The sequence below is a fragment of the Hemiscyllium ocellatum genome, chromosome 4 (genome assembly GCF_020745735.1).
Source record: "Hemiscyllium ocellatum isolate sHemOce1 chromosome 4, sHemOce1.pat.X.cur, whole genome shotgun sequence".
NCBI classification, from domain to species: Eukaryota; Metazoa; Chordata; class Chondrichthyes; order Orectolobiformes; family Hemiscylliidae; genus Hemiscyllium; species Hemiscyllium ocellatum.
The window spans coordinates 139,756,566-139,773,958 of NC_083404.1; the positions used below are offsets into that span (position 1 = coordinate 139,756,566).

The 17,393-nt window shown below is 40.6% G+C and overlaps 1 protein-coding gene across 3 annotated transcripts in view; it reads left to right on the plus strand.

The window, feature by feature from the left end:
* Window positions 1-17,393, plus strand: part of osbpl1a (oxysterol binding protein-like 1A) — a 217,741-nt gene that overhangs the window by 126,037 nt on the left and 74,311 nt on the right. For all 3 annotated transcript variants that reach the window (XM_060823911.1, XM_060823912.1, XM_060823913.1), the window contains exons 16-17: window positions 4,369-4,531; window positions 16,966-17,116. In XM_060823911.1, the coding sequence (XP_060679894.1) occupies window positions 4,369-4,531; window positions 16,966-17,116 (314 nt within the window). The remainder of the gene's footprint in view (window positions 1-4,368; window positions 4,532-16,965; window positions 17,117-17,393) is intronic.

The window sequence follows — 17,393 nt, forward strand, 5'->3', positions numbered from 1 at the left end:
TCTCTTGTGCTGCCTTAGTTTACTGCATTACACACAAGATCCGATTGTGTTGAAGTACAAGCCCCATTAATTGGATCACTGTGCCAGAATTCACTTGTACCTTGCACTGGTTGAATTTAACATTGTGATCCAGGAGCAGGATCTTAAGACCATAAGAATTAGAAGCAGAATTAGGCCATTCAGCCCTTTGAGTCTGCTCCACTATTTGATCATGGTTCATATGTTTCTCAACTCCATTCTCCTCCCTTCTCGCCATAACCCTTGTTCCCCTTACTAATCAAGAACCTATCTATCTCTGTCTTAAATCTACAAACTTACTTGGCCTCCACAGCCTTCTATAGCCATGAGTCCCACAGATTAACTCCCCCCTCTGGTTGAAGAAATTCCTCCTCCTCTCAGTTTGAAAGGGTTATATCGTTATTCTCAAGCAGTGCCTTTGAGTTCTAATCTCTCCAGTTGGTGGAAGCATCTTCTCCACGTCCACTCTATTCGGATCTCAATATTCTGGAGGTTTCAATAACATTCCTCTCCCCCTTCTAAATTCCATTGAATACAGATAGAGTTCTCAACCACACCTCATGACATGAGTATGCCATTCCGCCTGCTCTGTCATTCATGGTTGATCTGATTATGACCGCAAATCCGCATTTATGCCTACCCTGATTACCTTTCACCCCCTTGCTTAAGAATCTATTGATTTCTGCCTTAAAAATATTTGAGGAGCCACCATTTCAGGAAAAGCATTCCAAAGATTCACGACTTCGGAGATAAAAATGTCTTTGTTTTAAATAGGTGGCCCTTGCTTTCTAAACAATGAACCTTGTTTGTAGATTCCCCTATAAAATGATGATCCTGTCTACCCTATCAAGAACCCTCAGAATCTTATATATTTCAATTGGTTAATCTCATAATCTTTTCAACTTCAGAGAACGTGAATCAAACCTTTTGTCATATAACAACCTGTGAATTCCAGATATTAGTCCAGAAAAAAACCTTCCCTGAACTGTTTCCAGTGCATTAACATTCCTGCTTAATTGAGGTGATTAATACTGTACTCTGGATGTGATCTCACCAGTGCCCTGTGTAACTTAAGCAAAACCTCAAATTTTGTGTTCAGTTCCTCTCATGCTAATGATAATCTGTGAGCTGTCCTAATTGCTTGTTGTACCTACCCCGTGATGTTGTATTTTAATGCACTAGGATTCTGCATCCCAGGACTCCCTGATCTCTATTAGTAAAGACAATATGCTTTGTGCTTCCTATCAAAATGGACAGTTTCACATTTTCCTACATTACACTCTATTTCCTAAAACTTTGTCCATTCACCTAACCTAAATATAGATTTTATCATTGTGTAGCCTCCTTGCATCCTGTCAGAACTTAGCTTCCTCCTTATCTTTGTGTCATCATCAAATTTGGCATCTGTACCTTCTATGACTTGATCTAAGTGTTAAATAAATTATAAACCATTAAGGTCCCAGCACTGAACCACCACTGATCTGAAACATTAATGCTCATTCTTTCTCCACTGATGTTGCTTTTACAAATTTGTTCTGATGTGAGTGCCACTGGCAGGGCCAGCATTTACTTCATCCATTCCTGCTTATGCTGAAAACGATAGTGTTGATCCATCACCTTCAATCACTGTAGTTCTTCTGATTCCACTGAGTGGTAGCTGCCATTTCTGTTTTATACTTTGGATTTCTGGCCTCCACCTCCTGATGTTGCCTGGCTTGCTGTGTTCTTCCAACCTCCTGCTTGCCTGTACACAATATTTATACCCATTAGGCCTCATGACCTTGTGTTGTCCCTTGTTACTGTGCCATCCAGTGGTAGAAACATCATGCTGCACTATGGATTACTCAGTAATGCTTCATAATAATCTGTAGATTGGCGTGACAGGAGCAGGCCATTCAGTCATAGAGTCCTTTCAACAATTCAATTAGATCATTGACTTCTCTCCATTTTCAGTCTTTTTCCTTTTGCCCAAATAAAAGGCAAGCCATTTGATTTATTTATTGTCACGTGCACCTATAAGTACGGTGAAAAGTTTAGTTAATGAGCAGTATTGGCAGCAAGGACATACAGATCATAGGGTGAAAGCAAAACTTAGCGACATACAAGTTATGACGCATTGGGCATGCCTAGGCAAGATCAACATTAGCAAGATCAGCATTATTTGAGGCTGGAGAGTCCATTCCTCAGTCTTATAAAGGCCAGGAGGAAGTTCTTCCTGAACCTGCTGCTGCATGTGTTCAAGTTTCTGTATCTTCTGCCTGCTGGAAATGATTGTAGGAGAGCATTACTGGGGTACGATGGGTCTTTGTTGGCAGCCTTTCTATGGCAACGAGCCGTATAAATGGATGGTAATATGGTTTCCGTGATGGTTTGGCTGTGCACTTTTGTAGTTTCTTACAGTCCTGGGCAGAGCAGTTGCCGTACCAGGCTGTTACGCACCTGGACAGTATGCTTTAAATGGTGATTTGGTAAAAGTTGGTGAGGCTGCTTATGAATATGCCAAATTTCCTGAGCCTCCAGTGGACGAAAAGGCATTATTGTGCCGCCTTGACTGTCACATCTACGTGGGAAGTCCAAGTCATTGAGCGTCTTTAAGACCGAGATGAATAGGCAAGGGTTACAGGGAGAAGGCAGGAGAAATGGGGTTGAGAAACATATCAGCCATGATCAAATGGCAAAGACAACTTGAGGGGCTGAATGGCCTAATTCTGTTCTTAGGTCTTGTTTGTTAATGTGGGGAAAATGGGAGGTAACACACTTTGACGGGCAGCATAGAGGAAATGAGTATTGTTTAAATGGAGAAAATCTGCAGAAAGCAATGGCACTGAGTGATTTAGCAATCCTCATCCAAAAATCACATGAAACTGGCATCCAAGTTCATCATGTAATATGAAAGACAAATGGAACTTTGGCCTTTACTTCAAAAGGAATGCAGTACAAAAGTAGAGAGGTCTTGCTAAAATTATACAAGGCACTGATCAGATCTCAGTTGGAATACAGTGAATAGTTTTAATCCCCTTTATCGAAGGAAAGATATACTGACATTGGCAGGAGTTCAGAGAAAGTTCACGAGATTGATTCCATATATGGAGGGACTCTCTTGTGAGGAGAGGCCTATACTTATTGGAGTGCAGAAGAATGAGAGGTGACCCTGTTCTGACAGATGAGGAATTTCTTCTCTCACTGGGTAATGAATCTGTGAGATTCTTTTCCGCAGAGGTCAGTTGAGGCTGGATTCTTGGTGAAAGTGAGGACTGGAAATCAGAGTTGAGAGTTGAAGCAACATTTCGGTATAAGCCTTTCATCAGGATGAAGGGCTTATGCCAAAACGTCGCTTCTGCTGCTCCTCTGATGCTGCCTGACCTGCTGTGCTTTTCCAGCACCACACTCTCGAGACTGGGTTCTTAAGTATTTTCAAGACTGAGATGGATAGATTTTTAATCAGTAAGGGGAATCGAGGGTTATGAGGAAAAGGCAGGAAGGTGGGGTTGTGGATTACCAGATCATCCATGATAACATCGAATGGAAGAGCAATCTCATTGGACTGAATGGCCTACTTCTGTCCTACATCTTAATGACCCAGCCTCGACAGCCCACTGTGCTAAATCAGTTGCGCACAGTTACTTTCCATATCTGTCAGAAATTTGCCATTGCTGACTGGGAAGTAAGTATTGGTCAGGACACCAGGCTCCTGAACTCTCCCTTCTCCTTTTAATAACAGTGCCTTAGGATCATTTTTGTTCACTTGAGCGAGCTGATGAGCCCTTGGTTTAATGCTTGATTTGAAAAACAGCACTTCTGAGTGTAGCACTCATTCATTAATGCTGTGGAATGTCAGCCATAATTATTGTGCTTACGTCTTCTCTAGTGGCACTTGAACTATTAAAGTTCAAAAGTTTGTGAATATTAAGCTTGGGAATTTTGCAAATACCATTTATATTTTTCTTCATGACACTCAATTCTTGGATTATTCCTGTGTTGATTTGACTCCCAATATTCTGACTGTGAAAGTTAAATTTTCTTCATTGCTTTCATCTCTCCATCCTTTTTATTTGGTTCCCACTAACTTTTGCTTATTTTTCTTTGCCTTGTCTCTTACTGCCATTAAATTATGCAATGTGGCAGTGTGGCTGTTTGATCATCCTAAATTGCTGTTTAAAATCTCCTCCTGTTACATTTGGTTCTGTTGCCAGTTTTGTTAAATCCAAATCTTTTGGTCACTAACTTTTTCATAGATTTTTCTTTTCTCTCTCCTGATCTTTGTTTCCACTCCCCTTATTGTCTCTATTTCTTTCATTGTCCCCTTCCCTCCACCACTCATATTTTTTTCACTCCATTTTCTTTTTCCAGGTGCGTAATCTGCGATTAGAGCAGGAGCAAGAGAAAAACAAAATACTTTCAGAAGCTTTGCAAACTCTGGCCTGTGAACATCATGAACTTGAACAGTCTTTAGTTAAAGGGTCCCCTCCCCAGAGTGTATTGAGTGATGATGAATTCTACGATGCTCTTTCAGGTCAGTGAATTTTTTTTCTATTGATTCACGAGATGATAGTGCTGCTGCCCTTGGCTTGCTAGGCCATGTATAGGACTGTTCGGAGTCAACTGGGGTACAGTCAACTGAAAATAGTTCCTTCCCTAAAAGTCAATTATAGAGTCATAAAGATGTACAGCACAGAAACAGACCCTTCCATCCAACGCATCCATGCCGACAAGATATTATAAATTAATCTACTCCCATTTGTCAGCATTTGGCCCATTTCTCTCTGAACCCTTCCTATTCATAGGCACCCGCATGCCTTTTTACATGCTGTAATTGTACCAGCCTCTTCCACTTCCTTTGGAGCTAATTCCATACATGCACCACCTGCTACATGAAAACTTAACCCCTTCGGTCCCTTTTTTAAAATCTTTACACTCTCACCTTAAACCTATGCCCTCTAGTTTTGGACTCTCCCATCCTAGGGAAAAGAACTTGTCCATTTATCCAATCCATGTCCCTCATGACTTTATAAATTTCTACAAGGTCACACCTCAGCCTCCGATGCTCCAGGGAAAACAGCCCCAGCCTACTAAATCTCACCCTATAACTTAAACTCTCCAACCCTTATCCTTGTAAGTTTTTTCTGAACCCTTTCAAGTTTCACAACATCCATCCTTTAACAGGGAAACCAGAATTGCACACAGTATTTCAAAAGTGGCCTAACCAATGTTCTGTAGAGCTGCAACATGACCTCCCAACTCCTGTACTCAGTGTAATGACCAATAAAGGCAAGTGTGCCAAAAGCCTTTTTCACTATCCTGTCTACCTGTGACTCCACTTTCAAGAAATTATGAACTAGGAGTTGTGTATCAGATGGTTTTTACAGCAATCAATGACTGGCTTTTTAATTCAGGATTTATTAATTGAATTTAAATTTCGTCAGCTGATATAGTTGGGTTTGAACTCGTGAGCCCAAAGTATTACCTTGGGACTTGAGATTACTAGCCTAGTGATAAATCAACTGTCTCTGTAGCAAGGAATGTACTCTTAAAAAGAATACAGTGGAGGTAGATTCAATCCCAATTTTCAAAGGGATTTTTAAAAAAAAAAGGGAAAGAGTGCTATTGGATAAAGGAGGCGGAGGGAGGGCGGCTGGAATTGCTGATATTCCTTGCCAAGAGCTGGCACGGACACAAAGGGCTGCTTCCTGTAATATAACCATTCTTCCAATCAGCTCGTTAATCTGTCTACATCATCCGGGTGAACAGATCACATCTGTTATACCAGAGTATCTTTGAATTCTTTGTGAGCAGAGAGATGAGATAGAGGTGGATGGAAATAAAAGCTGTGAAAGAAGCAGAAAATTATACAAAGGCACATTGTACAAACTGAGTTAAATGGAAGTGTTGTCCTGAGTGCCAGTTTGCAAGTTGACTCACTGTAAGATAAAGAAATGTACTGATTGGTACTGGGCATTGTCCTTTCAAATGTTTGCTTCCACTCTCTTTGGAAAGGCTGAAGAAATATTCATGCAAAAAAATGAAATATTTAGGCCAGTCATGATGGGATAGTTTTGCACTGATTTACATACGCTATCTTGTGGGTAGGTAAAATGTATCCCAAGCCCAATCCATAAAAGAAAGATAATTGTCCCACTAGTGAGTGCCTGATGTCACTGTGACCAAGTGTATGCAGAATGTAATCAAAGAGATAATGCTAAAGCTATGGTAGTCTAAGGATAGGCTGTTGCTAAAATATTCTCTCTAATATTAGATGCCGAGAGGAAGGAGATTCAGGTCATACAGAGCACATAAAAGACAATGCCAGGGGGAAGCTGTGGTTAGGGGGAGATGGGTTTATGATTAAAAAGGTGGCAGATGAATTAAGAGTAGGACTGATTAAGGTGGTGTCCAAAATTAAGATGGTATAATGAAATAACCTCCACAATTTGGTAATTTTGCAAGTCAAGGCTGTAAAAAAAAAATGCAGAATGAGAGTTTGGGAGGTTTGTCTTTTGAGTAGAAAAGTTCCAAAGCAATTTTAGCAAGTCGTAGAGTTATAGATGGATTGGATTGGCTGTGATGTATTTTAGAAAGAAAGTAAGATGTAGTAAGTCTGGAGAGGTTGAGGAAAAGAATTTCCAAGTAGATTGCTGTGATGCTGAAAGTCACATTGTGAAGTACTGGTATATTAGCTTGGATTACAGACTTAAAATCTGGTGTGGAGCTTGAATTCCTAATTCACTCGTAATCCACAAAGTTTTAAAACAAGCTGAGAGAAATGGTGGTGTGTGGTAATGTTACTGTAAAGGCCCAGGCTAATGAGTTGGGAATGTGTGGTCAAATCCCACTGTGGCAGCTAGTGGAATTTAAATTCTATTCATAAAATCTGCTATAAATTGTGTTAACAGAATAGTTTTGGTAATGGTGACCATAAGACAACCTTTGATTGTTGTAAAAACCCATCTAGTTCACTGATATCCTTTAGAGAAGGAAATCTGCCATCCTTTCCTGATTCAGCATGTGTGTATGACCATTGGTCCACAGCATTGTGGTTGACTGTTAACTACCTTCTGAAATGGTCTCACAACATCATAATGAGGGATTAGCGACAAATACTGACCTTTCCAGCAACTGCTCTGTTTACCTAGATCATCCGGCTAATCATTTGTCTTGACTTTCCTTTCCTAACCACTTAAGACTTGCTCTTATACCCCATAATGGAGAAACTGTCAAGTATGGGATCCCATCATCTATGTATTTCAGCCAGTTACATACAAGCTGATGCCTCTAGACTACATGAAATACATATTGTGCTGGTATTCTGGTTTACCTGACTGCCAGGAAATAAGTTGTGTAATGTGAAAATAAATCTGAAGTGTTAGAGACACTGTGATAATGAAATATTTTGTCAAGTCAGCCCTTAAGCACACGTTCCAGGGAATTGCCTGTTGTATTCTCATTTGGAATGGAATGGAATAGGTTCATGAGTGTGCTTTTAAACATCCATCTTTCATTAGATGTGCAAGTTGCTGGCTGGGCCAGCATGTGTTGCCTGTACCCTATTTAACTTCAAGAGCGTGGTGATGAGCCAGTGTCTTGAATCACTGCTTGATTTGGTAATCTTATTGAAATGGATAAAATGCGGAGGGTATTTGAAAAGGTAGAATACAAGGTGAATTTATCTTTTGTGAGGTAGACTAGACACAATTTGAGATTAAGAGATGGTCCTCTAAAAGGTAGAGTTGTGATTTCTTATCTCTCCAAGATCATTTGTGGTGGGTGTTTTTTTTCCCTAGAGAAAAAAAAGAGGTTGGGTTATTGAACTTACACAAGGCAAAGTTGGACTGAATTTTTACCAAATTAACCATGATCTCACTATGTTGGAGCAGGGAACATAGAACAGTACAATACAGCACAGTACAGGCCCTTTGGCCTTTGATATTGTGCTGGCCTTTAACCTACTCTAGGATCAGACTAATCTACATAGTGCAATGAAGATTATCTTCAATGTGTTGCTTACATGTCCCTCATGTATCTGGCTCTACTACCACTGCCGGCAGTGCATTCCACACACCCACCATACTCTGTGTATAGAACCTACCTCTGACATCGCCCCTAAATCTTCCTCCAATTACCTTCAAATTACTCCCCCTTGTGACAGACATTTCCACTCTGGGAAAAAGTCTCTGGCTATCCACTCTATCCTTCTTTGCTCCAATGAGAAAACCCTAGCTTCCTTGACCTACCTTCATAAGACATGCCCTTCAGTCCAGGCAGCATTCTGGTAAATCTCCTCTGGACCCCAAGATTCCTCTATTCCTCCACACTGCCAAGAATCCTGCCTTTAACCCTGTATTCTTCATTCAAATTCGATCTTCCAAGGTGAATGACTTCACACGTTTTTTAGGTTGAACTCCATCTGACACTTATCAGCCCAGTTCTGTATCCTGTCAATGTCCTGGTGCAAACTACAACAGCCCTTCACACTATCCACAACTCCTCCAACCTTCGTGTCATTGGCAAGCTTACCTACGCTCCCTTCCGCTTCCTCATCCAAGTTATTTATAAAAATCACAAAGAGTGGAGATCTTAGAACCTATCCCTGTGGAACACCACTGGTCACCGAGCTCCAGACTGAATACTTTCCATCTGATACCACCCTCTGTCTTCTATGGGCCAGCCAATCCAGTATCCCATGCCTATTATAGGTTTGACAAGTTGTAACTTTCTCTGAACAGCTCGTGATAGGTATCACAACTTTGGGTTTTTTTTTAAATGTTTGGATGCTACATATGAGAGCAGGAGGTTTTGTGAAATGTGTGGAGGATCAGAGAAGACAGACAGCAGCTTTCTGTTTTAACAGTATATGTACAGCTTCCTGAAGTTGCTGCCTGATTTGCTCCTTAATAACAGTGGGGCTAGGAGTGTCACCATTATTTGTACAGCAGAACTCAGCACATTTAATAATTCAAACATTGATTTCAGCGAGTGAGATCAAACTGTTTCAACTTCTATATTTGGAAAGCATGAAGTGGAAAGAGTAACCACACGTTTAAGAGTTAACTATGAATTAATCACTTTGAAATGCATTTATTGTTTTCAATAATTTGGCTAATGTATTTACTGTGAATTAATTCATTGTGCTACTATCGTAGGTTTGCTTCATTTTTGATTTTTTTTAAAGCTGACGAACATTCCCAAGATACTGCATAACTTGCTGGCATTATGAGGTACAGACTGCTGCATGACATGGTTATCTACAGGAAAGGTTACTAATCTGGCTTCAGAAAAACACCAATAAAAGTCCAAAAATTGTTTACAAGATCTAATGAGAAATTTAGAACTGAATAAAAGAATGAAACTTACTCAAGAAATGAGTGGTAAAATAATCGTGACCATTTGCCAATGGAGTGACACAGATTATTTAATATAACTACCCTGTATTTCCTACACTACTGACAAGGTGGCTGGAAAAAGCTGAAGAATCAAAATTACAGTTGAAGTCCAACTAGCAGAAGCAAGTCAATTATGAAGCATTCTACGGAATAGGAAAGAAAGTTGTGTTACATTTAAAAACTGCTAAATGCTCAGAATGAGCTGAAAATGTGTTGTTGGAAAAGCGCAGCAGGTCAGGCAGCATCCAAGGAGCAGGAGAATCGACGTTTCTGGCATGAGCCCTTCAGGATGCTGCCTGACCTGTGCTTTTCCAGCAACACACTTTCAGCTCTGATCTCCAGCATCTGCAGTCCTCACTTTCTCCTAAATGCTCAGAATGAGCCTGGAAAAAGCTACCTTCTCCAAAAGACACCAGCAACTTAACAATTGTCCCCATTGCCCCTATCTTGTACTGGGAGAAAGTGAAGTCTGCAGATGCTGGAGATCAGAGTCGAGCACAGCAGATCAGGCAGCATCCGAGGAGCAGGAGAATCGACTTTTCCTGATGAAAGACTCCAGCCTGCAACATTGATTCTCCTGCTTCTCAGATGCTGCCTGACTTGCTGTCTTGTACTGCACAGATAGTGTGATATTATCTATTTCTAATACCCACTTGCACAAAAAAAAACAGAATTAAAGTTGCCCCGTGACAAAAGTAGAACTTAGGCACCCCTAACTCCATAGCCTGCTGTATTTCCCCTTGCCATTCTCATCTATTCGATGCAAACCATGAAGTTCCCCTCCCCCATCAAAATAAAATTAACTAAATATGACCCTCTCCTACTCAGGGTAAAATTGGATGTTATCTTCCTGATTAAGTAAAAGCAGTGCTCAGAAACCACTCCAACTGAGGATAAACATTTCATTTTGTTATGTATTCACAGGACATGTTGTTGGCTACGCCAGTTTTCATTGCTCTCCCCCAATTTCCCAGAGGTGATTGAGAGTCAACCATATTGCTATGGGACTGGAATCACATTTGGCCAGATTGGATAAGGATGGCAGTTATCTTTGATGAAGGATATTCATGATCCACCTTAGATTTTACAACAATTGACAATGGTTTAATCGTCACCTTAATTTCAGATTTCTTTTGAATTCAAATTCAAATTCCAAATTCAACGATCTGCTGTGGTGGATTCAAGCCCAGGTCCCAAAAACATTACCTGTGTCTCGACAAGACCACTTAGCTTGTGACCTCATTACAGCCTTGGTTCAGGCATGGATAAAAGAGCTGAATTCCAGAGGTGAGGGGAGAATGACAGCCCTTAACATCAAGGCTGTATTCGACAGAGTGTGGCATCAAGAAGCCTTGGCAAAACTGGACTCAATCGGTATTCGAGGGCAAATTCCGGTGATTGGAGTCTTACCAGACACAAAGGAAAGGTGGTCATGGTCGTTGGGGTTAGTATCTCAACTCCAAGCCATTTCAGCAGGAGCTCCTCAGCTTAGTATCCTAGGCCCAACCATTTTTAATAGTTCATCAATAACCTTCCCTCCATTGTAACGTCTGAAGTGCGCAATCATCAGTGAACATCCCTAATGTTCAGCACCATTTGCAACTCCTTAGATACTGAAGCTGTCCATGTCCAAACGCAACAAGATCTGGACAATATCCAGGTTTGGGCTAATAGGTGACAAGTAACATTTCACCACACAAATGCCAGGCTATGAATATCACCAATAAGAGACAACCTAACCACCATCCCTTGACATTGAATGGTGTTACCATCTCTGAATCCCCCACTGTCAACATCCTGGGGATTATTATTGACCAGAAACTTAAATGGACTCGCTACATAAACACACTGGCTAAAAAAGCAGGTCAGATCCTGCAGTGAGTAACAGACCTCCCGCCTTCTCCAAAGCCTGTCCGCCACCTGCAAGGCACAAGTCAGAAGTGTGATGGAATACTGTCAGAGTCGGTGCTGGAAAAGCACAGCTGGTCAGACAGCGTCCGAGGAGCAAGAGAGGAAACATGTTAAGCATAAGCTCTTCATCAGGAATATTCCTCACATCTGGATGAGTGCAGCTCCAACAACACTCAAGAAACGTGACACCATCCAGGACACAGCAGCCCACTTGATTGGCACCTCATCCACAAGGATCCACTCCCTCCACCACACACTCAGTAGTAGCAGTGTTTCCAATCGACAGATTCACAAAGATCCTCTGGTAGCACCTTCCAAACCACGACCACTTCTATCTCCAAGGACAAGGGCAGCAGACACATGGGAAGATCACTCCCTGCAAACACTCCCCTCCAAGTCATTCTTCATCCTGACTTGGAAATATATCTGTGCTCCTTCACTGTTGCTGGGTCAAAATCCTGGAATTCTATCCCTAAAGGCATTGTGGATCAACCCACAGCAGGTGGACTGCAGTGGTTCAAAAAGACACCTCACCTCACCACCTCAAGGGCAACTAGGGACTGGCGATAAATGCTGGCCCAGCCAGCGATGCCCACATCCCACAAAATGAATGAGTTTAAATAAAAAACTGGTCCACAGGCCATTACTACTAGGCCATTTGCCCCTATCATCTCGCTTTCAGTAGTTTGCTGGTGGGATTGAGATGGATTGAAAAATTGGAGCATGAGTTTTTATCATATAGCAAATAAAAATCCCCAAACCATAAGACATCAGAGTAGAAGGAGAACATTAAGCCTTTCAAATCTGTCCCACGGTTAAATAAAATCCTGGCTGATCTAATAACCCTCCATTCCACTTGGCTTTTCCCCATCATCTCTGTTTGAGTAGAACCAAGCAATCGGCTCATGATTTGCTGAGTTGAAGGTGATTAGTCAGCTCTCGGTAATGTGCATCATTGCTTGTGCCTCTGCAAGTGATTGAGAAGTTTAGTGGTGGCTCCAGCAGAAGAGCACAAGTGGAACAGCTATTGTAGATGACTTAAATTTGAGTGGTAGTATCTGTTATCCTGGACCAGGAGGCCCAGGTTCGAGGCCCTGGTTTAAGTCCCACTTGCTTTAGGTATGTTATAACATTCTGAACAGGTTGATAGAAAAATAGGTTAATGAAAATGGATCATCTGTGGAGAGATGGAGGCAAATTAACTAATCTGATTAGAGACTGTCTTAACAATGAGAAGGAAAGTGACAAACCGATTAGCTTAATCTTTTAAAGGAAGGTTATCTATAATGCACTTAATAGTTGTTCTGTGTACTTTTACACTGTTAGCATGTCACATTTTCACACAATGCGCCACCAACCGTATTACCCTGATGTGGAATTTATATTAAATAATGTGGAATTAAATTGAAAAATATATCCAAACTTAAACTAAAATAGCAGCATAAGAACTGAAAGACTGAATCAGGTAAGCACAACAGCTACCCATTATATAAAATTGATTACTTTCCAGAAGTTGATGAAATTGGAATTACACCGTGTGATGGGATCTAATCTAATTTTGCATTTTATAATCCACACCTCCAGCAGCCTGATGATCTGGATCATATGCCATTTCCATTTACACTAAATCAAACTGCACCATAAATGAGACAAAAATAGAGTAACACTTCATGTGATACTCAAAGACCCTTGATTTTCATTCCTTGATAAGATGGAGAAAAAGCAATAGCTGCAGATACTGGAAATTTGAAACAAACCGAATGCTGGAGAAACTCAGAAGGTCCGTTCTACATCAGCTTAAGTTCACACAAAACTCTGCTGTCTGTATCCTAACTGGGCAGCACGGTGGCACAGTGGTTAGCACTGCTGCCTCACAGCGCCTGGAGACCCGGGTTCAATTCCCGACTCAGGCGACTGACTGTGTGGAGTTTGCACGTTCTCCCCGTGTCTGCGTGGGTTTCCTCCGGGTGCTCCGGTTTCCTCCCACAGTCCAAAGATGTGCGGGTCAGGTGAATTGGCCATTCTAAATTGCCCATAGTGGTAAGGGGTAAGGGGTAAATGTATGGGTGGGTTGCGCTTCGGCGGGTCGGTGTGGACTTGTTGGGCCAAAGGGCCTGTTTCCACACTAAGTAATCTAATCTAATCAATAAGCCTGTTCATCCATTATCCCCATATGCACTCCGTGCTGAGACTACTATTACTTTGTTTTGTTTTCCTCATTTCTGGTTTGGGACTGGGAATTGAACTTTGACCAGCAGCTTGTTTTTAATAAAGAAAAGGTGAGAGCAAAAGACAGGTATTTGCTGTTGAAAACTGTCCTGGAAAGATAATATAGGTTAATTATAGCTCTAAAGATACTTGAGACAATTCAGCACCGAGATGATGCTATTGCTCAGGACTGATTGGATGTTGAATTGGTCAATCAAGGAAATACTGGTACTCGCCAGCCAATCACAGAGCATGTTGAAAATACAAGAGAAAACGGAGTAAGTGAGGACTGCAGATGCTGGAGATTAGAGTTGAGAGCGTGGTGCTGGAAAAACACAGGTCAGGCAGCATCCGAGGAGCAGGAGAATCCTGATGAAGGGCTTTTGCCTGAAACGTCAGTTCTCCTGTTCCTTGGATGCTGCCTGACCTGTGCTTTTCCAGCACCCACATTCTCGACTACAAGAGAAAACCGTCAATGTGGCTGACTGGGTTTGGGCAAGAGGCACTTTTCTCAGGAAGGTTTCCAGACTCCTTTTTTTTGGTTTTGCACTCTCTCATTTCTCTTCAGTTATCAACTTGTTGACATTCTGACAAAAAGACTTGTTTTTCAGAAATAAATAGATGTCTTCAGAGGATTGCTATAATTGCAATTCTTTAATCAAAAAAAAAATCCCTGTTGGTGTCGAATGGAGATTTAATGATCAAAGATGATTGGGTTTTGATCATATATATTAATTAGATTGCCTTTTTTATCTATGGTCTGTGAAAGTTAGATTATTTATAAATTATTATTTTTTGTTTACGTTATAAACTTGGTATCTGAGGCCTATTGTTCATAACGTCTGGTTAGGAACAATTGTGCACATTTGAAGGTTTTAATTTGAATGTTTTCATTTCACAGTTGTGAATCCAATGGTAGTGAGGCTGTTTTGATTTGGCTTGCTATTGCTGTGTTGTAATACAATTGGGGGCTCATCTGGGATCTTGAAATACAGACAATGTAGGTCTGAAATTGGATTTTGATGTGCTTTAAGGTAATCTGGTCCCAAGTTCTTATGCAGATTTAACATAGCACCAAAAATTATTAAAGACTTTTTGCAAGTGTCAGAAGTTTCTCTGATACTGCGGGTAAAACTACACCAGCAGAGTTAGCCAGCTAACTGAATTTGGAGTGAACTGAGAAGGCAGGCATCATACATTTAATATTGAAGCAGTTGAATTCCGGGGAAATACCCAAGAGGTGGGTAGTCCAGGTGGAACAATGGATAAATCAGTGAGCTTTGAGTTGCTGTTCAGGTAATTGGAAATGGAATTCCAAAAGGTAGAAAAATAGAGGGAGAAAAGATATTAAAGGAGAAAAAAAATCCAAAGAGAATTTGAACAGAAGTGGAGAAATGGCAAACTAGATTTAAATAATTTATAGAAGTCTGCTTTTATCTGCCAACTTGTATTAACCTCAGGCAATAGTGCTAAATCCTCATGTAACAAACATGGAAAAAAAAATTCTCAGAAGCATCTTTACTCACTTAACATTGGAAATCAGTGCAAATAGCTTTCACTGCAGATTTTGCTTTCACTTGCTTTCATGCATGCAGTCTCCTCCTCATTATAGTTTTCTCTTCCTTGTTTTTTTCTCTCCTGTATCTGTTTCATGATGATTTGTTTTTTTCAACTTCGGTAGATAAGTTCTGTGTATTGTGAGAGAGAGATGTATTGTGGAAGTAGTTTCCATCCTGCACCTTGTAAACTATAATCCCTGAAGCAAATGCTGGTGACTTCATCTCGGATGAATTCCCAGCTCCTGTTGATGTATTCTGTTCAAGCATTTATAGTTTTAAGTACGTTTCAGAGGCACTCCGATACCTAGAATCACATTGACAACCCGTGCCACAAAACAACCCAGCTAAACATTTGCAAGGTAGCAATGGTGTAAACACTGACATTAAAGAAAATGGAGTGGATGCTGGGGGTAAAAAAAAAAGTAAAAGTAGGAAATGCGAGACAACTCAGCTGGTCTGGCTGCATCTGTGCAAGGAGGAACAGAGTTAATATTTCCAGTGTAATGTAACTCTTCTTTGGAACTGAAGGGGGCTGTAAAAGTGATAGTTTTCATGGTATGGGAGAGAAGGAGCTGGAGCAGGTGGTAAAGTGCCTGCAGCAAAAGGCAAAGTAGTAGAGGAGAAACATAGATAAAAAATAGGTGTTAATGGAAGGTGCTAACAGCAGAATGCTCTGCTGAGAGTTAAATCCAAGTAAACAAGACAGTGGAACATCAAAATGGAGGCCAGAGTTTCTGATCCAAAGTTATTGAAACTGAGTGTCGAATCCTGAAGATTGTAAAGTACTTAAGTAGAAAATAATGTGCTGTTCCTGCAGCTGAGCTAAACCTAGTGGAGTGAGAAAATTGAAATATTATTTGAGTGTTTTGTGTAGATTGTCAGAACTGATATTTTTAATGCTATAGGGCCATTTTGCAGAAAGGAGATATTGGATTGTGAACAACTCCAAAACAGAGTTTGTGAACAGAGTTACTGCATCTGTCAGGCTTAGGCCACGTCAATAACATACTGTTCATGATCTATTGCTTATTATTATTATTCCAGCAGACTAATGTGAATCTGTTTTTTCTCCAACTAGTTTGCAATGGCAAGCTTAAAACCAATTTATGTTCCTTGACCTATTTACCCTCTAACAGCAATAGCAAAAAAGGTTTATGTTCACTAATTTTGCCTATCTTTCCTAGCTATTTTTAGGGGAACAGTTTGAAAATGAGACCATCAAATTATTTTTCTTTATTTTTGATAATTTGCTTTTTTAAAGTACCTTATTGCCTCAACGTTGTCGAATTGGCTGACCTGTGAATAAGATCAGTGGAAGTTCATTGCAAAGCTGGCTCAGCTGAAGCAGTTGGCTTTGGATTCCATTGACGTCAACCATTCTCACTTAAAATTCATGAGCAAGAGGCATTTTGTATTCTGCAGCAAATGCATGACTTTAATGATCTGGTACTGTTGGTGAAAATCATTATTGTAAACTGACAATGCTGACATTTACTGTTCTTGTGATCTTTGTAAACGTAAAACATGTACAACAAATATTTAGTCTGTAATAAGGCCTGTCACACAGATCTTCAGTTCCACAAAGTGCAATGACAAGATTTAAAACTGGTCTGTGCGTTTGTGTTACATGTAATGTCAAAGGAAGGGGGCCGATGAAGTATTTTGCTCACCGTGGTTTGGTTACGTTTGGGTGAATCTTCAGCACTGTTTTTGAGAATGGCCATATGCAAGTCAGGTTCAATGTAAATTTAGACTATCACCAGAAGGATTCTGTAAACAATACTGTACAGAGTCAGGTTTCAGAGCTTGGTGCAGAGTGAATGGTATCAGTTAGACTACATTTCAAAGCAAGACCACACAGCTGCATTAACATGGCTTGTTTCTGAATGCAGATTCTGACTCTGTGGACTCTCTGAGTGGATTTGAAACTGTAACAAGCCAGTCAGCAGAGGACGAGCCTTTGAACTGCAGCAATTGTGAGAGGTCAAGTATGTCCGAACAGGAAAAGCATCCGCCACAAGCCAATGGAATCACAAAGTACAGGTGAGCCAATAAACCAGTTTGTTAAATATAACTTATAACTGTACCTAGAGCTCCCAATCAAACCATTCATGACTTGGCACGGAGTAGAGTAGTTGAATAAAGGTATTGACAAAACTGGATTTTATTTTCTGATTTGTGGATGGTAACATGATTTAGGTTCTCTATTAAGTTTCCAGTTTGTAAAGCACTTGTCAAAACATTTAGAGAATGTTGTAACCATGTATTGTAGATATTAAGGAAGTGCTTTCTGAAAAAGGACTGTCAAAAACATTGTATA